Here is a 25,115-nt window from a genome sequence, read left to right as displayed (position 1 = left end):
AAAGCAATACTAAGCGAGAAAAGCCCTTTCTATCTTCTTAGTCATAGTCAAGCAAGTTTTCGCCTTTATTGAGGTAAACAACCTTACTAATAAAGTGGCAACAAGCACCTTCTTTCTCAAAGTAAACAGCCTTCCTTACCTTAGGCTTTACGAGGACTCCTTTTTTTACTTCTCTTTTTAGGTAGTTCTCTCTCTTTCTCGACTTGCAACTCACTTTTCCCTTTATTCCACTTCGAAAGAGGTGCGAACGCTAGGTTTTGGTCAGTGGCAATAAATAGACATTTAACTCGTTAATTGTAGAGTATTGTTTTAAACATAAACGTGAATCAACACCTTTCGATTTTTTTTCACTTCTTGGTCCTTGTTCATCCAGATTCTAGAATGTGCTTACCAACCTATTTTAAAGACCCATATAAGATGTTCGTTATATCATCAATTTTTGCTAATAAGTCACTATCATTTGTTGGAAAACAAAAAGTCAACTAAAATTGGTAGTATTTTTCATCTTTTAATACTTTTAGTTATTAAGAAGTCATCTATGTAAGTAAACCTCCGCCAAGTGATTCAAAGTTGACAAATTGTGGTGCATTACATGCTTCTATGGACAAATATATTAGTTATTTCTTGTTAATGCCTAATTAATAAGGTAGATATATGTTTTTAGGGTTGTAGGTTATTTGTGGTAACATGTTTGAGGTTTTGAAATAAAATATATCACTTGGGTTCAAGGCATGTCAATGAGTTTGGGGTTGTTTGTATGGGTCGGTTGTTAGAGTTGTTAGGATTCAAACTTCTTGGGGTTGGAGATAAAATAAGATAACTGGCTATTTATGTTTGTATAAAATCCTCATTGGTTTTTTAAAAACAACATATATCAACTCAAATTTAAATTTGTGATGCATATATGAGAAATTTCATCTAATATTCCTAATAATCTAAAGTCGTAATTATTTCCAAAAAAAATGATATCCTCTATTTATTGATTTTTAAATTGCATAAAGATTGCTATTTTAGTGCATATTTATCTTGAACATGACATTCAAGAAGGTTGGTAGTGGTAAGTCAAAGTGATTTTTCTTTTTATCATATCTAAGAAATTTTGATGCACATAGCGTTAAAATAAAATTGTATAAATGATTTTTTGGTTTCAAAAATCTCAAGTTTAAAACAATTTTGTTAAAAATTATATTGTTGGTTTTATTGTTTCGAAATCAAACACGGTTATAAAAATAATAATCATCATTAATTCATTGTAAAAAATGATAATCATCGTTAATAATCATAAAAACGATTATTGGTCCTTTCGTCAAACAACATCGATAATCATTGTTAATTCTATGTAAAAAAATGGTATTTTTATCCCTTTTTTATCTTTGTTATTCTCTTATTATACCCTTTCAATAAATTTGGTACTCGTTCATTATAAAATAAACACATAAAGCTTTTTATAATAGAAACATTTCATAAATTATTTTTACAATTCCCTCTAACTTGAAAATTACATAGACGTAGCGGGTAAACGAGCAACAAGCTGTGCCGCAACCCCTTTTTGGATGACAAAACTAATTCTTTTAAACACAACATCTATAGATCTTGGAGTCATAACATTACAATACATGACTCGTTGGACTCTATTGAGTAGCTTCACAGCTTCTGGCGCAAGGAAACCGAAAGTATCAAAAGCAAAGGGTATAAACGTGTGTTGATTTTCCATGCACGCTTTCTCATGTTTTGCCACTTTGCTTGATGTAGCTTTTAAAGCAGTTTGCCCCACTGTGAAAACTCCACTCCCCAAGCCCACGAGAGGGGATACCCCTGTTAGATCCACAAATGCATGTTTTCCTCCAGCCCATCCAAATACCAAAACATCAGCTGGTCTAAGTGTTGATCTTCCTTCCAATGGGTCAGTCAGAAAGTTCACAAGTGCCTCTTTCTTGACAGAAACTCCAACGCGTCTAAATATGTCAAACAGAACATCCCTAACCAGATCGTGTCGGTACTTGAAACCCGGGAGCTCTTTACAATGAACTGCATGCTCCCAAATGAGTCCAAACACGCTTTACGACAAACACGACAAGTATCGTCAGCCGGAAATAAAGGGATCATAAGGCGATACTTGAGGATGACACGATATTCCACTGGCGACATATGCTGGCCAAGACCGTCAATAGGAATAGTCATAAGAAAATCCTAAGCATGTGGGGCCCTTAGACACTCAAAAATAGCTTTTTGCCTAATCGTCATGTCGAAGTGAACTTCCATGTCTTGGACAATTTTACTAAAAAGGGCACTCGCCAATGAATGTTGGGCTTTTGGAGGGGCGGTGTCCTTATTAGTGATACCGCTAAAGTCAAAGCCCGGAATCGTATCATGAAAACAGGCCAAAGCACAAACATAATTTGAATCCATACCACATATGCCACTATTTCGTTAGATGTGGTCTTGTAACACCCACGATTGAGCCCGTGAGGCAACAAAAACATATGAGGAGGCCTCTACTGCTGAGTATAGCCCCGAACCACCAAATTTAATTGGTAATGAAGCCAGTCGCCATTGAAGGTCCCTAAAGAATGGACCCCCACAAACTACAATATCTTCAATCGACTCACGTAACCCTTTATCAAAACACAGAGCAGCCTCTTCCATGTGAGCGGTTGGCACGTTCTCAGACCAAAGAAAAGTTTGGCGATGCCCATGCAAGATCGAAGCAAAAGAAGCTCACTTTGGGGGTCATGTAATTGTGGTAGAAGGCGCATCAAATCAACAGCCTTGGCAGTCCTCTTCATGGCTAACTCGCTAATAAAACTCACGTCTCTACTAACAGCTCCCCCAAGAAGCTTCACCCCCACTGACGGTCGGCCAATGTCTGCAGGGAATAAATCTGAACGAAGCTTCCTACCATCGCATGAAGGCCATAATAGCTCAGTTTTCTTGATATTCAGCTCAAGCCCCAATCCTCGGCCTGCCACCCTAATGATGTCCAATACTCTAGCCACCTCCTCTGAATCTCCAATGATTGTCTCGTCATCAAGGTACCAAGCATGAAGAAAAAGCTTACAATTGTCTCTAACTTGATGTATAAGTGGGTGCAGTACAAGAGTAAAAAGAAGTGGTCCCAAATGGTCACCTTGCTGGACCTCAGTAGTGGACCAAATATGCTTATCTCCCAAATACAACCTTGCTGCATCCCTCTATACTTTTATAACACACTGCTCGCAATAAAAAGGAGGGTTATGCTCATAATTTTCATATCATACTTCATCCGTTACTTCTTAAACGTATTTTACTTTATAGAATTTGTTGTTTTTTTTTAACACACTTTACTATGTACTATCATATACTTTCAAAGCATTCTTTATTTTAAAAAGAGTTTGTATGTACTATCATATACTTTCAAGCATTCTTTATTCTAAAAAGAGTTTGTATACTTTCAACACGTTATTTAAGATTTCATTAGTTTCACAATATTTTACTCTATAAAAAAGATCATATACTTTTAAAACATTATTTAGTCTGTAAAAGGAGTTGATTACTTTCAAATAATTTTACTCTATAAAAGAAATCATACACATTTAAAACATTCTTTATAGACAAACTCAAAAATGGTCCATGTGGTTTATCAGAGATCACAAACTCGGTCATTGCTAATTTTTTTGAAGAACATGGTTCCTATTGTTTCCAAAACTTGCGTAAAAGACCGTTTTTGCTGACGATGTTACTGTTCATCCTTTAGTGTGAAAGTATTTTGGTCTCTTCAAGTAGCAGAGACTGAGGTTTGTGACTATTGTTAATGTTTTTTATTTTATTTTATTTTATGTTTATGAGTTTGTGGCTTTAATATTCATTTATTTTTTAAAATATTATTTTGGACTTTGAAAAATATTACTTTCACCCAATAAAGTTTCTAAATTTACGTGTTTAACCCTATATTATATATAATTTAATTTTCTTTTGTTAATTTAAAAGAAAATTTATAGGGTTTTCTTATAAAGTTGTCGGTTTAAATTCGAGTTTTTTTTTACGTTTCGACGTATATCTTTTTTATTAACTTTATGTTCGTTTCCTACATATGAGACGGATCAAATATAATAACTTTTATATGAGAGGGGTCATATATAATAACTTTCGTTTGTTAATTTTAAAAAATATATTATTTTCGAGTTTGTCTACGTTTTGATGTTATTTTTCTTTTACATTTTTGTACTTAATTTCATGTATATTCTTACGTATTATTCAGGTCACATATAACAACTTTCGTTCGTTAGCTTAAAAAAATATTATATTCGAATTTGTATATTTTTTTAAACATTTGGATCATTTCTATAATTAAAAAAATACACAAAGACCTTTATGTAAACTACAAAAACAATTTTTATAATTTATTTGCTATACAGGACCAAAGCCTGCCAAGTTACAAAATCTTAAAAATAAGAATTGTTTCTTAAAAATCTTCATTAATAAATGAAAGTTTTTTTTGCCACATGTCAATCTCTCATGAGTTTTGACACTTGTCATTTTGTGATATTTTTTAATAAATGTTTTTTCCATTTGTCATATTCTCATTTTTTTTATCTTTCTTAATTAACACATCATATTTATATCTTAATTAATAATTGCTTTAATCGAAAATAATCAATAAATTACAATATTACAACTCATGTAGTATTTAATATGTTTCCTTTTAAATTTCAAATTTAAATAAATCTTTGTTTAAACCTTCATATTTAATTTTTTTTATTTTATTCAACCCGTATAACATACGGGTCTCACAACTCATGTAGTATTTAATAATTTTTTTTTATTCAACTCGTATAACATTCGGGCCTTTCATGAATTTAGGATTTAAGTTCGGAAGGTTTTAAGGTGAAGGAGAGTTGGTAGAAGTGTAAGACTTCTCATTACTTTTCAGAACATATAAAGAACGTTGAAAACAGATTAAGGACGCGGAAGTTATGACCATTTGAAGTTATGATGGTTTTGGGTTAAGTCGAGTACGTTGGGCGTACAAGACGTACGGTGGGCGTAACTGGCTGGGATGATCGCGGAGGGCAGCCTGGGCGTACCAGGAGTACGCAGGGTGTACGCAACTCATATGCAAACCCTAATTTAGGGTCTTGGACCCTATTTAAAGACCTTAACTCATTTCCAACCCGTTCTTAGCTTTAGCCTCCATCCCCTCTAACCCTAAATTCGAAACCCTAGCCCCTATTTAGAAGGATTTTGATCCTTAGAGTGATTTTGGTGGATTTTTAGTGCATTTGGAAAAAGAGGAAATTTGTGAAGTGTTGGTTGTCTTGGAGCTTGGAGATTCAGGCCTTATTTATCTTAATCTAGCTTCTGGAGGTATAAAGTTTAATCTAAATGGCTTTCTCATATAGATCTAGTTTGGGATATGATTTGTCATGTTTTGGTCCCATAGTTGTGTTTCTTGTGAGTAGAAGTTACTACATAACCTTTGAGCCTCATATTTGGTCTTTGTTAAGGTCATTAAGTCATAAAAATCGAATCTTGATCAGTATAATCCTTTCATCCATGAGTTGTTGGTCTTTTGATGAAGTTTGAGACTTAAGGATTTGGTTTGGACCCCATTAACCCATGTAAAGTCATAAAGCCATGAACTTTATGACTTAAGACATCCCTTAGAGGTTAGATATGAGTTTGGACATTTTGGTATTAAGTATTAAGTCCTTAAAGTGAGAAATGGTCACTAAGGGAGTACGATGGGCGTACGTATGTGTACGCTCGACATAATGCATGGTTTCCCTGATTCCTCATTGTGACGGGTTGTACTCTAAGCGCTAGCATGTAGTATGCGGGGCATACTAATCTGGTACGCGGGGAGTACTCATGAGATGCTTTTTTTAGCCTTTTGGGCCTTGGGTCTTTTGGGAATTGGGCCATGAGTTGTTGGGTCTGATATGGGAAGGGTAAAATGGTATTTTACCCATTATAATGATAGAAAATGAATTGGATCGTGGATTATGGGGATTTATCTTAATTATTGATTAGGGACTATTTGGTTGTGTTTAGTGTGAGGAACCTATTACACCCCAAAACCAAGAACGGCGGAAACGTTCTGGGGCAGAGGACGTCATGTAAAGTATCACAACAATGCAAATTAGTAAACAAGCAACAACACCATCCATTGAATTAATAGTATAATTTTAAATACAAGTGTGTTCTTTCATAGAATAAAACAACATAATGAATAATCAAAATAAAAGACGAGTCTTGACTGCTCTATCTTCTCAAAACCTGGTCATCATACCTATCTATTGGTGACCTGAGAATACAAATGATTTTGAAAGCGAGTATCAGCATAAAGCTAGTGAATTCATAAGTATTTTAGTGTCATTGATTTGTAAAAACTTGTAATGAAAGACTTGTAATTGTTTTGAGGAAAAGTTTGTATAAATATGAAAACCCTAGAAAATCTCATATTTCCTACTAGTATAAAAAGCAGTCTTCTACCAAGATCCGACTGTTTTGAAAGTATGTATCATTGTAAAAATGACGGTTTTTCCCCTGTATAACTATTATTATAAAAATATAGTCTACCTCATCGTTTATGTGAATGTGTCACAAAATAAAGGTAATAAGGAAAATAGTATATTTATATCAAAATATAATCTACCTCATCGTTTATGTGAATGAGTCACAAAGTAAAGGTAGTAAGGAAAATTGTATAATCCTTAAGAATGTATCCATTTGTATAGGATAAACACGGCGTGGTAACTCGCCGAACAGTACAACCGAGAACATCCGAAGATGAACACACCTTCTGTTGTGAGCAACCAAGTGTAGGATGGTCAGTCCATGAGTATGTAGAAGTATAACTTCCTATAGTATGTAGTAGTATCTCTTCGTATAGTATGTACTAGTGTCTTTTCGTATAGTTTGTATTAGTGTCTCTTCGTATAGTATGTATTAGAGTAGTGTATGTATTGACTCATGTATGAACTGACTCTTAGTGTGATTGCTTGTACTAGGAATAGTAAATAGTATCTCCTAACTGTACCTATTATAGTTACTAGTAATGTACGTGTATAACCAAAAGTATGCCTTTGCTACCCAAAGGTACTGAATTGACTAATAGAACTTTTATGTCTGTATATGTATACATAATATATAACTAATATTTAGACGATATTCGGACAAATATCCGATGCCCTAAGGCCACATCCAAACAAGGAAAAGGAATTAAAGCGAGCTAGCAGTCCTAAGTCCTTTAAACATTACTTATATAACTATACATATATAGGCATGCATTTGACAATATAAAAGTATAAAAGAAGTTTTGTAAAACCTTTGAAAAGTTAATAAATAAGAATTGATGACTTGATGTCAGTTTATAAAGCGATTTAAAAGCAGTTTGAATGATAAGAACAGTTTAGAGTGTAAGAAATCCTTTGTTTGAAACACGGCTTGAAGTACATGAAGACCTTTGTTTGAAACGTAGTTATAACAGAGTTTGAAAGGAAATATATAGTATGTAAGACAGTTTGATAAAGAGTTTAATATGTAAAAACGTTTTGAGAAATCATTTTGAAGTAGTATACTGAGTAAAACAGCTAAAAGTGTAGTAAATCCATTTGTATGCTAGTTATTAATCACATGTGATTGATATAATAACTAGTATGATTCAACTTGTATTCCACCCCACATAAAAGCATTTAAAAACATTTAAAAGGTTAATTAAGGGGTATGAACTCACTTGATAAGTGGTGAATCGAGCAGCGTTTCGTTTCCAAGAAGGATTGTTCTTGACGTAACCGCGAGTCTTGGGTGAAGAAACGAGCTTCACGCGGGTAGTACTTCGATTGGAAAGAAGTTAGTTTCTCGGGAGATTCGGAGCGTTGGGACTCGCTTCGTGTGTGAGAGGTGTTACCGGGGCTTCGGGGTGGTTTAGAAGGGTTTAATAGCGTGTAGAAGTAGGAGAAAGGATGGAAATGAGCAACCAAACTCGGAAGGCTTCGATTTCTATTTATAGGCAAGATTTCGACTCTCACGTCGTGATTTTTCATAACTCACTTCGTGAGTTTGGTCCCGCTTTGCTCATGGCATGCGTCACTCATCAACTTGCTTTGGAAGGGTCATTCAGACTGTTCACGTCGTGAGTTTTAAGGCTCACGTCATGAGTCTTATACGTAGAATTGACTTCTGCATTCTAGGCCTGAAAAGTGGTGATTTGACTCCTCACGTCAGGAGAAATGATGCTCACGTCGTGAGTTCAGTTAAATTAGGGTTTCTGACACGCGTCCTACTCTCAAACAGCTATATCTTCGGAAGGCCATAACTTTTGCATACGAGCTCCGTTTTTGACGTTCTTTATATCCACGTGAAGGTGGAGACATACTCTACGACTTTCATTAAGATAATTAAGGCTAAAAAGTATTCTATCTTAAACTCACTTTTTACACTAACTACGCTTTGTCGGTTTTATCGATCTTTGATTGGTCATAACTTCTTCGTTATAACTCGAATTTTTGTGTTCTTTATATTTTTGGAAACCTACTTATGATCTCTATCACTTTATTTATCCCAATTAAGGTTATTGAACAATTTATTTTTGACCTAAATTTTGTTGGTGTTACAGAACCCGGTAGCAGAAACGCGTGTGTTTCGGTTATCTCGGATTAAGGTGAGTCTCCTCACTGTACCCGTAGGTCCAAGGCACCAATTTCGGCCCACTAGAATGTTATATGCTAGTTGTCTATGTGACTCTTGTATGGTATGTTGGGCTAGGCCCATTTACAGCTAGCAAAAATCGACCCAACTCGAACCCAACACAAAATTAACGGGTTGGGTTGATATTTTCAACCCATTTAACTTAAATAGGTCAACCCGTGTAACCCATTTAATTAAATAAGTTGGATTGTGTAAAAATTATCAACGTGTTTTCAACCCGTCAACCCATTTAACTTTAATATATATATATATATATATATATATATATATATATATATATATATATATATATAATGTTGCCTTATTATTATTATCTATATTTAATAAAATTCAATCCTAATTTCTATTATTTTTTAGCGTCGATAATATTGGTTACTCTCCAATATCATTGTGAAACTAAACATTTTTAATGTTATTTGAATAATTTATTTGTATTTATGAAATAGGGTTGTGTTTTTGTCATAATTATGAAGTTCTATTTACGTTTTATAATTTAAGTGGTATAATATTTAATCATATAACTTATTTAATTGATTTTAAATGGGTTAACCCAAGTTTAACCAATTTATTTAATAGGTTGGGTAGGGAACTAAATAAACAGGTCAACCCGGTGACAACTCATTTATCTAAAAGGTTGGGTTGGGTTGGAAATACCAACCTATTTAAATAAACAGTTTCGGTGGGTTGAAATTTTCAACCCAATTATTAAATTGGTTAAACTCGAACCCAACTCAGGTCGACCCATTGTCACCTCTAGGCCCATTGTATGTTGGGTTGCGCTAATGGATCAGGATAGGCTAGGCCCAATGTATGTTGTGTAGGATACTAGTTGTTTCTGTGACTCTTGCATTGTATATTGGGCTAGGTCCATTATATGATGAGCTAGACCAATTATTGTGGGTTGGGCTTAATGTGAGAGCTAAGCCCAAATATATGTATGATATGTGGTATTTTGGGGAACCCATTAAGTTTTGTGCTTACAATTTTATGGTTATGGTTTCAGGTACTTACAGTTCAAAAGGAAAGGACCCGACTTGATCACATCGCATCCATCCCTGTTTCCGCAACTTTATGATTTTGGATTGTACTCTGATAACTATTTTTACTCTGATATACTTTCGAATGATTAAAAATGATAAATAATGTTTATTGTTGAACTAAAAATAAAATTTTTATATATAATTTTTGAGACGTTACAAAAAGAGTTGATTACTTTCAAAGCAATATATTCTATAAAAGATCATATACATTTAAAACACTCTTTATACCTAAAAAGAAGAGAGAATGTACATATGAACTCACGTTAACATTAGGAGACCAGATACTTGTCTAGTCTCAATCCACTTTCCAAGTTAATGTCCTTGTATCGTACATATTCATTATCAGTATTACCCTTATTATCATTAAAAGATTCATTTACCTTTCACACATAACAATTCACTTTATTTTTTCTAAATCTCTTTACTTTATCAATCAAATTCTAGACATGTTTGACAAAACTAATGGATAGCGGACAGTTGGTAGATAGAAGTTGTGTAAAATTGCATAAAATGACAATTGTATAAAAATTATAATTATATAAACATATTTTTAAAAATAATTCTAAAAATTGATTAAAAAAGCTCAATAGTTTTTTCTTAAGATTTAAAACTTTTTGTTTAAATTAAAAATTAAATATACGTATTCCCAAACAAAGTTTTTTTGTTTAGATTAAGTTTTTTGTTAAAAATTAAAGTTATAAGTTTCCAAAATGCTTGTTATAAGTTTTTTCCAAAATGCTTGTTATCAAACACACCCTTAATTCTCATATACATTTAATAACAATGTTATTTTAATAACTCTAACATCAATCCAAACTTGTTTCAGTAGCCAAAGACATTTCATAAAGCTTTAAACTCATTTTGGTAATTTTCTGTTATTTACTAAGGTGGTGTTTGTTTTTCTGAAGCCAAAATGTCTGCAGTCTGCGGACCACATCTGCAAGCCTCTGCAGCAGAAGAGGTGGACCAAACGTCTGCAGTCTGCAATAAGAAGACTGTTTGTTTTTTAACGTCTGCAGTATAGGTACATTAGAATTACGATTGCGGGATAATGATTCGGATGTATAGGTACATTAGAATTACGATTGCGGGATAATGATTCGGAAATGACGGGACATGAATACACATTGGAGTTATTACACCGTAATCGTTTACAATGTGTTGAAGTATTACGCATGTCCCGTGAATCTTTTGTACGACTATGTGCTCATTTTAGAGCAAATTACTCATTAAAGGACAGCAAACATGTATCAGTTGAGGAAAAGATGGCTATGTTTTTGATGATGATCGGACATAATCAACGTTACGTGATTATCAAGCGGAGATTTCAACACTCGAAGCAAACAATTCATAAATTTTTTTATGAAGTGTTGGAAAAAATGATGCTTTTCGCACAAGATGTTATAGTACCAACATCTTTTAATCCGAATCCAAACATTCCAGGACATAATAGGAGGCTACGAAGGGTTTTCAAAGGAGCAGTTGGTGCACTTGATGACACTTTGATACATGCTGTTGTCCCTGCTAAGAAACAAGACTTATATAGAAGTAGGGGAAAGGGAGATTGCTACCAAAACGTATTGGCAATATGTGACTTCAATATGATTTTTACATTTGTTGTGACCAGGTGGGAAGGGGTAGCGCATGACTCTAGAATATTATCAGAAGCAGTAGCCGATCCACAAGCATCATTCCCGTTTCTACCACCAGGTAATTTTTTGTTTTTTTTTAATATTTTCATTTTAATTTGAAAATTGATTAGTGTTTTGCATTTTTTTCAGACAAATATTATCTTTGTGATGCCGCGTATGCACACACTCGAGGATTTATGGCCCCTTATCGTAATGTGAGGTATTGGCTTGGAGATTTTCGTCAAAGACGTGCATTGACCAATAAAGAAAAATTTAACCATGGACATGCAAAACTTCGAAATGTCATTGAGCGTGCTTTTGGTGTTTTGAAAGCACGCTTCCCTATATTGAAGAGGATGGCACCATTCCCGTTTGTGACACAAAGAAACATTGCCATGGCATGCTTCGCGCTTCATAATTATATAAGGAAAGAAGGATTGAGTGATGAGTATTTCGCACGATACGATGAACCCAATGTCCCGTTTCGAAATAACAATGTGGCCATTGATGATGATGAAGACGAGATTCCAACACATGGTACTGCAGCAGACCGTGAATATATGACTCAGTTACGTGATGAAATTGCTGATCAGTTGATGCACAATATACATTGAATTGTTTTAAATGAAATTGTTATTGTAAAACATTTTTTTTTATTGTATGACTAATTTAGTTGCATGAATTTTATTTTCAATATTATAAGACTATTATTATTAAAATTTTGGTGTTGAAAAATCATTTTAAGTTTGTAAAATAATTTTATTTAAAATTCAGTTTATTTCAGCAGCCTGCAGACGTTAAAAAACAAACAGTCTTCTTATTGCAGACTGCAGACGTTTGGTCCACCTCTTCTGCTGCAGAGGCTTGCAGATGTGGTCCGCAGACTGCAGACATTTTGGCTTCAGAAAAACAAACAGCACCTAATTGACTGTATTTCTTTATTTTAGCTTCAAATCTTATTACTATATGATTATGTGAATATAGTCATTCTCACATCATTTCAAATCCATTCCAAGAGTTAAAGCTTCATAAAAATCTAAATAGTCATTTTCATTTTTTGACAATTTAGTCAGTTTCTTGCATATTTGCGCTTAACTCCATGTTATATAGTCCAAACATGTATCCATAGTAAGTTAAACAAGTATAAATGTTCATGAACTTGAAAATGGCAAAGCTTGAATCAAGAACTTAATTTGGGAAAACCAGACACTACCAATTGATTGCAAAAAAATAAATAAATAAATAAGACATAATTTGCAAAATAATAATAATAAAAATAATAATAATAACTAAAAGAAAAAACATTTACAGACCAATCGAAAGAAAATGGCATATCACAGGGACCATTAGCATACTGGAATGAGCTTAAAAATTTTGTATTGCAAAATAATTTGGCAAACAACAATTATATGCTTTAAACTTATGATTATTACTTCTTTTTCTCAAAATAACCCATCAAATACAGAGTAATAATAAAATCATACATATTCCTTCTTAATTAAACTTATTATCTCCAACTCCATATATAAAAAAAACCCGACCCGAATTTGCATTACCAAAAACAATCCATACTCAAACTCAACTCCCATGATCATCCACAACTTGATTGTTTACAAACAAACCCTCTCTCCTTTTACCAAAACCACTACTTTCCATATTTGCCCCTCTATATTTCAATTCCGAACCTCTAAAATCCGGGTCAACCGACGCAGGTCGCGGATTCGGGTCAATCGAAGTCGGTCTAAACGAATTACCCCCGGGTCCCACATACTCGCCGTACCTTCGTGGCGGCGGCCCTCTCATCCCCCCACCACCACCATTGCCACCACCACCGCCGCCACTACCACCACCACTGCCGCCACCTCTCAGATCCATCATATCATGATTTCGCGAAGTGGGGTCGCCAAAAGATCTCTCCCCGGGACCCGGTGGAGCTCCGTTAACAAACGGGTCATCCGTGCCCCACGATGTCAAAGCTTCCTTTTTGTTAGCAAAGAAATGCCAAGCCACGAATAGAAAAAGTATAAAAAATAAAACCGGTGTACTCCATAACATTGTGTTGAATTCGCCTTTTGTAACGGGAAGATTCGATCGATACATCCCGATGTATCCACTTCCGAGGCTTAAAATCACAAGCTTATCGTGATCACTTGCAATTAATGGAACAATTTCATCTTTTTTACCATCTATTGATCTCCCAATTGCGCGATAATTCAAGAACGATGCGATAATTTCATCGAGTCCGGCTGAAAACACGAGCCGGGGTAATCCCGCTCTCACGTAAAGTTGAGAAGAAACGTTGTAAACAAAGACTTTTTCTTGACTAACGATGAGAAAATACCCTTTGATTGCTTCAAACGATAAAGGTCCATGATCAATATCGAATTTCTTCTTTGATCTTACACGACATTTGAAGTTCATGGAGTCGCCATATATCAACAGATGCACCAATTCGCCTCCTGAAGTGAACCCGTATGCTTTTCCTCTATCGGAAGCATCAAAGACATAATTCAAAGCGTATGATCCGTTGAAACCTTCACATGGAGCTTCTCGAAGCTTCATGGTTCTCAAATCTAAAGAACCTGCTCCGGTTTCTGTTAAGAACAAGAGTTTTTGTTTCAAGAAAGCAAGAGGTCGAGAACTGGGGACGATTGTCCCGATTACTGAACCTCCTTCTTTGAAAACCTTGATTGTTCCACCGATGTCTATGGCTACAGTGTATCTTGTTCGACCAACATGGTGGATTTCCATTATGCTTATGGCGGATCCGAGTTCTTGATCGAGTTTGTGAATGGTTTCTCTCTCGAGCAGATTTGATTCATCGCCCGTTGGGATTTCCCAAACTCGATGAACTAAGATGACACCATTTCCATGGCCTGTAACTACTATAGTCTCGTTTCTGAAAACGGAAAGGTAAGATAAGATAGCAGTAATGGGGGAATTCGTGAGTGTGTTGAATTGAAGCATAACTTCGCCATATCTGGTGAATACGTAGAAGTTTCCAAGGTCATCACCGACAGCGATGTATTTGCTCAATCCTTCGAGGTCTTTAAATGGTAAAACATTGAGAGAAGTTGCTTTTGTATCGAGTTTCACAGCGGAAACGAATTGAAACCTTTCAGACCAGAATAAACTATGCTTCGTAACAGATACAGCGCCCAATCTCTCAACCCTATTATCTCTCACAGAAGTACTCTCATCAACGAAACTGTTTTCTTCATCGATATTTTTCGAATCAGACCTAAGTTCTTCTTCTTGAATGAACTTGTCATTCGAACTCCGCCTAATTTCAGTAGGAGATTCGAGTACACGTGATTCCAATCTAGTTACCAATTCGGAAAGGCTTTTCACCAGCTCATCGAGCTTACCTAATTGGGATATGTGTTGATGCAATACGTTTACGATTTCTGTTGGATCGGATAAGTCCGAGGGGTTATCTGTATCCGTGGAGGTAGTGTTGCAAATGCTAAAAGAGCGGAAGATCAAGAGTAAATAGATACAGAAACACTTGCCTTTGGTACCCATGGAAGAAGACGAAGTTAGTTCCGATTGCTACAAACCATTAACACATGGTTGTTGTGAGATTGCTGAATCTAAAGCAAGGTGTAAGAGAGATCGAAATCATAGTGATTTTAGCATTGGAAAATGGGTCTGAGAGAAGTTGGGAGTGGATTTAGGATTTTAGGGCATAAATTAGATTTTTCAGGGGAAGATAGAGAGGACTGAGGAGTGAGGAGAGAGGCTTATTCAGCGGCAGCCGCCCATGGGGCTGTTACCTGTGCAAAGTTTAATTATTTTTTTTATTTTGATTTAATTTATTTAAAGAGTATGCATTGAAACATAAAATAAAATAAAAATATAACATGCCCAAAAATAGAATGAACTAAATTATCAATGATAAAATCAAATAAAACCATATTTTCTTAAAAAAAAAATGTAATTAAGCATTTTCTTTAAATATTTTACATCATTTTTGTATTAAACTTGGTTTAATACTTAAAAATGATGCAAATAATGATCTCAAAAAGCCTTGATGATTAATGGTTTTACCATAAGATATACTCGATTGAACTTATATAGCAATGTCACCTCATTGTGAATACCACCTTCTATAGGTATTGTTCATGGAAGTATTTCCAATGTTCTAAGGCCATGAGGTATGGTTTTAAGATTTTACGTGTTAAAGGGTTGCCACATCATCATCAACTTATTTTCACCATTCATTCACTATAGGGTGGAAATGGTGTTCACCAGTGAACAACCAATGAGAATGCATTCAATTTGGAGGTAGCCAATCAAAATTCTTGTAATCGTTCGTGACCCATCTCAATCCGCGTCACATTCACCATGGAGGGGGGCGGTGTTCATGCGTGAATACCCCCCTCCACGTCACCCTTTACGCGTAAAAACATCCTCCATACCCCATGGCCTAATGGATTCCCTCTTAAGGAGGATAGTATAACGAGGAAGTGAGGAACCCATGAAGTTAGACCAAATATTCTTTGGAAAAACATAGAAGAGACAATTGATGAGGCAATTATGGTATAATGGTCTTGGAAGTGGAAGTTAGATGAGTAATGTGATGTTTGTTTTTTGTTTGCAGATTTATATGGTCTCTTTTGTTTGTGCCGCACAGATCACGTGCAGACATTAGGCTTCGCGGACAGACCACGTGTAGATCTTTATGGCCTCTTTTGTTTGTGTCCTTTTCTTGGCACCGATATCGGACTAAAATCTTCAAACTTCTTCAGACATTTTGTAGCATAAAAAACACATTTATCTTTGTTTTTTAAACTTATATTTGTTTAAATTTTATCTATTATAAACAATTTGGAAAAAAAAGTTACAATACTTGATTCAACGATATAATCATGACCTTTGTGTTTATAAATAAAGATTTACTTATAATAATGGTCATTGAAAATGTTTATATAAATATAAAAAAAATTGTAATATTAACTTATACATTTTGTGCCAAATTTTATAAATAATGCAATATCATTTATTTCTCGAGAAAAATATCTATGACAAGTTTTTAATTGATTTAATTGAAAATGTAAAATGAAAATCAATGTTTATTTCCATCCATTTTATATGTTAAATTCTTTTATTCATAATTACAATGTCAATGTATAACTTTGCGACCAAAGTTTGTTGATTTTTATCAAATGTATACGTTAATTCGTATCAGTCTATTTTCACTTTTTATACAATGATATACAAAAATCGATCTATATTTGTTAATTATCTATAATAAAGTCATAAAATTATTGAAAACCCTTTTAAGCTTAAAAAACAATTTAATTAGATTTTAGTTTATTATAGCAGCCTGCAGATGTTAAAAAACAAACAATCTTCTTCTTTCAGACTGTAGACAGGGTTAAGGGAATAATCGACTAGACGTGGATTAAACGAGGATCTTAAATTGTTAATTCATTGAATTTAAAAAAAAATATATATGACTGATATCATAAGGTCATAAATATCAGTAATATCATAACAAAATAGGTTAATATGATTACTACAATATTAATCATTTCTCAATTAGTTTATGTTGAGATAGAACTTATTCAAAGTGTTAAAATTTCATCGATTGCCGCTACTTCGCTCATTTTGTAGGCAATGATTAATCGTTAGGCGCATTCTAGTCATTTGGGTAGCACCTAGGGACTAATCAAAGATTAATCAGGACTTAGTCAGTATTTTTAGAACACTACAATGAAACATGCAAGGTGGAAGAAAAGCATAACAAAGTCAATCACGAGACAATGAAATGGGTAGCTATAACACATGTCATGTGGTATAAATAGAAGTACACGAGATTAGACACTAAAGAATGAGACAATAGGATCTACAAACAAGCGAAAGAATAGAATTTATAAACAAGGCAAATTCAAATAAATAAGAGAAAATGGCATAGAAAATGTTGACCGTCGAGTTCTATTTAATGGGAAGGATAAAATAAATCGGATAACTATTTTTGTTCTCTATTTAATGAATGTTTTTTTGTTTGTAAGGGATATGAATGAGGAAGCCTTTATATGGACTCTTTGTGATTTTAAAGAGGTTTCTTGCTTAAGGATTAGTATCAAGGAAGGGAATAGAGCTTTAAGGATGAAGAAGGTTGTATGGTTAGATAAATTCCTATTTATGTATGGCATCATCATTGGAGAGAAGAGATAGATAGATAACGAACATATTTAGCATCATTTTAGAAACTACCAAGATGCCTAAGGAATGGATAACCATTATGGTTACTATTGTAAAGTCCCAAAAATACTAAGTAAAAATTTTGTTTTGAATTCAACCAATACATTCATTCATTACGTCCAAAAGGTATTCAAGTATCAAAAGTGTTTCTAAAAAAATTAGAGTAATGATAAAATCAAAAGCGCAAAATCTCCAGTGGATGCGATGCAATCATGTTGGGTCCTTCCATTTGGAACTGGAAGTACCTAAAAACATTTAAACATAAAACTGTAAGCACAAAGCCTATTGAATCCCCCAAATTACCACATATACACACATTTTCCATAGGCTAAACCCATGGTCTTACATCCAAGTGTCATGGGCTACCCTCATGGTCTTTCATGCAAATATCATGGGCTACCCCCATGGTCTTTCATACAGTTGTCATGGGCTACCCCATTGTCTTTTATGCAAGTATCACAAAGACAACTAAAATCCTATATAGTATAGTGAGAAGACTCACCTTGAAAGTGTTGTAAATAGCTAACAAGATCTCACAATAAAAAGCAGGTGCTAACACCACCTAAAAAGCCATAGAAGAAGAACCCTTAGTCCGCCCTTTAAAACTAGAAAATTGACCAAAAGTCACCCAAGTAAATAAGTCAACTGTCAAATTCAATTATTCAAGTCAACTTCAACGAATCACCACGTCGTGGCCTCCCACTGGCCACATCGTGGTAGAATAAAGACAAAAATAGTCAGCTTGCCCCCCAGTCACCATGTCGTGGCGGTCAAGATGTCACATCGTGGGAATTGGTCTCAACAACTTAATGGATTAAGCCGTTTTCCATCCATTCCATGAGCTACAAAGCTCAGATCTGATTCATCCCAAGGTCTTGATAGATAAATTTTCCAACTTAAGGCATGAAGTCAACCTTTAAGCATTTAATCCTTAAAGCCTCAAGTCCATAACTTCCATAAGGGTTTCCTACTCCTAAACCACCATAAATCAGTGCTTTATGGAAATGCATGTCCAATGCATATGTTTTCCAAACTAGGTCAAAATCATGAAAGAAAATAGCTCAAACTTGTGTATAAGACCAAATACCCCAAAGAACCCTATATCTGGAACATATAACACCAAAAGGACCTCAAGGATCCATAAAGTTTCCAACTTTATGGAATTAATTCTTTCAAAATTTCACAACATGAAGAACAAGGGTCAATAAACCAAGATCTAGGAGCATGCAACCTAAATTTTAGATCTTGAACACTTAAAAAGGTCCAAAAATGTGCTTAATGATGATGATGAGGCTTACAAGATGAAACAATGCACCAACTGAGCTTCCTTCTCGTTCAAGATGCCAAAAACACCACAAGATTCTTCAAAAACTCAATAATGGAGGCTAGATCTGATTAGGTTTAGAAAGGAAGGTGTTGGAGGCAGAGGGTGAGCAACCCCTAGCTTACACTTTCCTTATATAGGGCCTGATGCCCTAAAAATTAGGGTTTTGCTGTCATAGTGTCATACCCTACCCAGCCGTTGTCAGAAACACCGGGCAATGTGGCGTAGGGATAATTAGATCTCAACAATAGGTACAATCAAACACAAAAGTATAACTTTTAAATATTTATTTATTATTGATTTTGAATGATTACGTTATATTAAGGACAGACACAACTCTTGAAATAACTATACTAAACTTCAACAACTTCCTTGCAAACTTCTTTCATACTCGGGGAACATTCTTCCATACTAATATTCCTAAGAATACATGTATTTTGAAAAGTCAACATAGTATTGGTGAGTGCACGAGTTTATATTTTGAATTTTTGAATTCCTTTTAAAAATACTTTTCTTTAGTGAAAACCTTTTCTTATTTATTTATACAGTCTTCTATCTTTTAAGATATATTTTATTGATCTTAAATAACTATCTTTTGAGGATATCTAACGATACTAACATAATATAATTAAGATTGTCTATTGTTAATCCTAATTTACTATCTTTTATGGATTTTTAACAATCCTAACGTAATTTAATTACCATATCAGGCGTCCCTAATGGTAATCTAAGCTTTAATGAAATTTTAATATATTAATGTGTGCCCTTATAATCGACGTTATGACCGTAAATGTACCCCTGATCACGACGCTTCATTGGACGTCGAATAGTAACTTATAAGGAAGGTATCCTGCCGGGATTGTAGCTAGCAATCGTAGGTGCGGTTGTCATGACCCCGTATAAATATATACACAACATCCTAGCTCTAGCAAGATTAATGATTATTGGTATTGGGTATATGATGAATTTAATCAGTTTGGGCTTTTATGGAATTTGGATTTTTGTTCTAAAGGTTTTAAGGCATGTATGAGTTAATAGATGTGTAAAGTTTCTCGTTATGTTTTCGTTGACATACGAATCGCGGGAAATGGACTTAGAACTAAGAAGTTATGGCCTCTGGAAGTTTTAGTGGTTTTAGGGTGAAACCGAGTACGCGGGGTGTACATAAATGTACACGGGGCGTACTAGTGCTAAGGCTAGTACGCGGGGTCTACAGTAGCATACGTTGGGCGTACTGAATAGTTTGATTGTGGATTCTCCAAGGAGTAGGATGGGCGTACTCCAATCAGACCCAAACCCTATTTTAGGGTCTTTGACCCTATTTAAGCTCCTTATCTTATTAACTAACCCCAATATCTTTAGCCTCCATCCCTCTAAACCCTAGAATTGAAACCTTAGCCCCCATTTGAGTGGGTTTTGAGCTTTTAGTGGTATTTCAAGCTTTTTAGTGTTCATAGAAGAAGAAGGAATTTCTTAGAGAAGTGTGGGACGGCTTGAAGCTTTTGGATCCAGGATTGTTGCATCTTGATCTACACTTTGGAGGTATATTTTTTTTATCTTGATGATCTTATTGTTGGGTTTTGAGCATTCTAACACTCCTAAGTGTACATGCAACCCTAAATACCTTGGATCTATGTTTTCTCTATTATACATGCAAATAAGAACTTCCAAGGTATTATCCTAATCTAGCATACAAAACAATAACTATAGCAAGATAGAATACATACCTCTTTGGAGAAGAAAGTCTTCATGAAGCTAGAGTGCCTAGTGCCCCAAGTGTGACACCTCAAATGGAATCACAATCATCAAAACATTTGGAATGACTTGAGAGAATTCTACACTCATCAAAATCGGCTAGCCCTTTCTTCACACACACTAGTGTGATTCTAGTCACCGATTTTGCCAAGAATAATATCTTTATATAGTGTTACAATTAGGGCAAACCCTAATTGTCATGACTTTCCATTTCCTTGGATCCATGGGTTCAAATACACCATGGAGCATCCATGAACCATCCTATGGGTTTTAGCCCAACTTGATTATCCATGGAGCATTAGCCCACTATACAAGTATGGATGATTTACACAATCAACCCATATATTTAATTAGTCTTCTTTTGATCACTTAATTAATCCTAGATTAATTCTTGATCAATACTAATTAAATAATCTCATTATTCTTATTATTAATATACTAGAACTTATAATATATTAATAACCATAAGTGTCTTATTTCTCTCATCCAAGTGCATGATGGTATGCAACCCAAATGGACCATGCCGGGTCGGGTCAAGTCTTACCAAATATAGTTATGGACTTAGACATTAATCCAACAGTCTCCCACTTGGATAAGTCTAAAACTATTATTGCGTATGACTTCAAGAACCAACCGGCAATCGTAGCTCTCAAAAGCTTCTGTCGAACTCTGACCTTGTAGATGAACTCTGACCTTTGTCAGTGACTTGTCCATTAGATAAGGGATCATATATTCCTCCATTCTAGATATCATATGGACTGAGACATGGATTATAATCATTCTCTCTGTCCATCTGTTGTTTCCCGATTTTCGATTTATGACGACTGACTAATTGAACAAATCAAATCAGTCCTGGCCCGGCCGAGCACTTCCATTTGTCATCATCAAATCATCGAGGGGCCCACAGATATCGCTTTTATCCAGAAGATAAAAGGAACGGATAAACTTTGACTCATATGGCTTGTTCTACTACTTGTTGAATCATACACAAAGGCACGTTTTTATAGCACAGAGTTACCAAATGCGGTTTCGTGCAATCAATGTACTATCAACTCATAGTAACAACTCATATCTCTAGGTTTGAAGAATATAAGATATTATCGTCTCATGATCACTCGTGATAGAATCCATGAAGTGATTCCAATGAGCGCGGGTTGAATCCAATACTCAGAACTTATGAGCACTCATGATTGCTGTAGCCTTGTCCAACACCTTAGACCTCTACAACCCATCATGACAGTCTTAATTCATATCTACTTCCAACATATGACCGACTGTGGATGGTTTGAATAACTTAGTCATTCCAGAAGAATAACCCAGTTTATTCGGGAAGTCAAAACATGCAAAGTGAAACACAATAATAATAGAATCCAATATGGTATCAACCCTTTGAACATAAATAAAACACCTTTTATTTATCACCATATGATTACACATTATTCATTGTATACTGTTTCAACTATCAACTTTATTCTTGAATTTAAAACAATAGTTGTCCCATGCTCCAAGCATGTACACTATGTTTTCTAAACACTAGTCATGCCACACACCAAGTATGCATACTATGTTTGTCTATGATCTTTACTTTGTGAACTAGATCTATTGAACATAACTTCAATGATTCTCTTTTCACACTCCCAAATCCTTACCGCAAATGCAAGAATTCCAAATTCATGCCATTTACTGAAATCTGTTAGATTCTAAACTTATATGCATTGATACTCTTGTAATGATTATGCACAAAGTCATAAAGACTTGACAACAAACATTATAGAGCATTCCAAAGGAGATCAACTCCTTGGAAATATCCTTCTTGCATTAAGTTTCCTTAATCTTACACAGATTGAAATTCTAACTTTGAAACATTTCCAGATTCCATTTTGACTATCACTTCTGAACAAGAGTTGCCTCCTTACAGATTATGTCAATATGGTCCTTCCAGAATTATCACTATACTTCCAACTGTCCTTGAGCAACCAAACTTTGGTAAACCTTAGATTGTCCTCGACAATTGTTTAATCCTTTTAGTCATATCCAGTTCTGAACCTTTTCCCTTCTTAATGCCCCAGGCATTTGGAAAATTTTAGAACGGATGATTATAGCACATGTAATCGATCCTATATCCGAAGCATATGGGACACGATTCATGATGTCTCACATAAAGACTAAACTAGTCTTTTGCTATAATATGTCCATTTCAATTTGCCAAGTTCTTATAATTCAGATTATGAAAAGGGATGCCGTAATCATAATCGAATTTTAGAACGCAAATAATGGACCCATATACAGAATTTCCTTATGTTGAGCCATTCCAACATGAAATTTATATATATTTCCTTGACTAAATGATTAAAACCTCACGATCTAAGCTTATAGATTTGAGATGAAGTATAATTTCCTCTCCCTTAATTATAGCAAAACAACTTTTTCCTAATTGAAACTTTTGTTTTCTATAATTAACATTGCTAGCTTGCAATACTTAACATAATTATCATGCTCCCACTAACATGATGATTATTAGCATATCACTTATGCTCCCACTAGCTTTGACATGTACTTAGAAATCAGCTGGACTTCTAGAAATCAATACTTCATTGACTTTCTTACCAAAGTTCAGATTTCTGATGCTAGATTGTTTTGATAAAGCTGTATCAAAATCATACACCTTCCCTTAGATAGCACACTTGTGAGTCTAAACAATTATGAAGAGGTATGCCGTAATCATAATGGTTAGACCTTTTTGCCACTTCTCACAAGTCCATATTAGTGTGCCGGTTAACCACACGCGCTCCACTAACGACTTTGAGAATGCAAATATCACAATTGCTATCTAGCTAAAATCTACTTAGTGAAAGTGTTTCCTCACCATCATTTTCATGAATCGGAGAGAAACCTTATGACACTTAGATTTACTGGTGTATGTGTTCTTATCCATGTGAATTGTCAAAATCATAGTCACAAGACAAGGATAATGACAAATCCAAACTCATATGGACTGAACTCAATCTTAATTTCTTGCCACCTGGCAGCTCAAGGGCCTACCATTGCTTCCAAGTTGTTGTGCAACCAATTGAGAACTCTAAGAACTCATATGCAAAGCCAACTTTAACTGGAATGGGCACAGAATATGTCAACATGATAGGTTATAAGCCTCAAGTCATGTGCTAGAGAAGAACTTCAGGTTTTATTCTTGATTAGTTCTTGAGACTTTCAAGACCTTTAAGACTCCCACTGTCCTCTTGACCTATAAGACTCCCTTGTCAAATATCCAAGAGATAGTGTGGATTCTAATCAAGACAAACACTTCACACAATTGGCCTAAGTTGGTCTTTGTTTTATCCAAAACATCACAACTTACCAATTTCAAATGTAAAAGAGTAGAAAACTTTTACTCTCACATTTGACAAGTGTTTTAAACCTTCTTTAAGACATGTCACTCAAGTTACAATCTTGGAGTATGACTCTAAGACTTGTATTGGAACGAAGTATGACTCATCTTCTTGATTTAACCATTTCAACAATTCAAGTTCCTCTTCTTAGTCATAAGAATGCACTAAGATTTCCTTAGAGAACTAATTGTGCTATGGTTTCTTAATCATTAAGATGATCACAAAAGCTGATACTAAAGTACTCTCCCATCTTTTCAGATTTGAGAAACTTTTATCCTTCTGCCTAAATTGATTCTTCTTATTCGCTCTGCCATACATTGGAACCTTTTTCCAATGTCTCAGAATTACACTTAAGCTTGTAAGTATAATCATATTTACTGTGCTTTAGTAAACTATGACGAATAGTTTTATCAATCTTTTTGTGGTGGACTTGACCAGTGCACAAGAATGTGTACTCGATCCCTTAGTCCTTTACTTGACTCACACATCCATGTGAACAAGTAATTAGTCTTAATTTTCCAAAACTTGAAAGTTCTCATTCATCATGCTATACAACTTGCATGATTCCAAGTTCCGGTCCAATTGAAACTTGGGTGATGAGAATCTTTCCTTATTTGGTAACCTAGACATTACCACAAATGAAAGAATCAATTTCATATTTCCACTTTTGCTCTTAATGGAATCACATAAGCAACAATTTTTTTCCTCAAATGCCATTGTAAGGATATTTTTAAAATAAATAAAATCAAAAATTTTTCTTTTATTTTAAAACTTTGCGGAAAAAACTTATCCTTACAATCCATAAGCACATGAAAAACTTGTTGTTATCTATTCCTAAGCAATATATCATAACTCCTAGGAAGTAGCTCAAGAATCCGATTTTTTCAAACTATGCGATAGAAATCCATCTATGCGATCAGATTCAGCATATTCTTTCTTTAAGTTTCTTCACTTTTCTTTGATTCTTAAAACATCACCATGTGACTCAGTCACATCATGTATCAAGAATCTCAGAATAGAAACTTAACATAGTTAGATAGTGGAATTTACCTGAAGTAGAGTCAAACTTATTGACTTT

At 34.6% G+C, this 25,115-nt stretch overlaps 2 protein-coding genes across 2 annotated transcripts; one reads left to right on the top strand and one right to left on the bottom strand.

Moving 5' to 3' along the window:
• Positions 1-10,834: 10,834 nt before the first annotated feature.
• LOC145049561 (uncharacterized) lies at positions 10,835-11,973 on the top strand. The gene is made up of 2 exons (XM_078997946.1): positions 10,835-11,438; positions 11,510-11,973. Exons 1-2 carry the CDS (start codon positions 10,835-10,837, stop codon positions 11,971-11,973), a joined length of 1,068 nt encoding a protein of 355 aa, XP_078854072.1.
• A 746-nt stretch (positions 11,974-12,719) lies between these two features.
• Positions 12,720-15,143, bottom strand: LOC145052569 (putative membrane protein At1g75140). Its single transcript, XM_079000403.1, has one exon. It carries the CDS (start codon positions 14,882-14,884, stop codon positions 12,938-12,940), a length of 1,947 nt encoding a protein of 648 aa, XP_078856529.1. The 5' UTR covers positions 14,885-15,143; the 3' UTR covers positions 12,720-12,937.
• Positions 15,144-25,115: the final 9,972 nt, after the last annotated feature.

Source organism: Lactuca serriola, chromosome 5, assembly GCF_051521515.1.
Source record: "Lactuca serriola cultivar US96UC23 chromosome 5, Lser_US96UC23_V15, whole genome shotgun sequence".
Lineage (NCBI taxonomy): Eukaryota > Viridiplantae > Streptophyta > Magnoliopsida > Asterales > Asteraceae > Lactuca > Lactuca serriola.
The sequence above is the reverse complement of the archived record's forward strand: the minus strand, read 5'-3'. Positions and strand labels throughout refer to the sequence as shown.

Bases quoted from the DNA above. Each gene is read 5' to 3' on its own strand.
- LOC145049561 (XM_078997946.1), top strand. From the start codon at position 10,835: ATGACGGGACATGAATACACATTGGAGTTATTACACCGTAATCGTTTA. The intron at 11,439-11,509 runs GTAATTTTTTGT...CATTTTTTTCAG, and splicing joins ATTCCCGTTTCTACCACCAG to ACAAATATTATCTTTGTGAT.
- LOC145052569 (XM_079000403.1), bottom strand. From the start codon at position 14,884: ATGGGTACCAAAGGCAAGTGTTTCTGTATCTATTTACTCTTGATCTTC.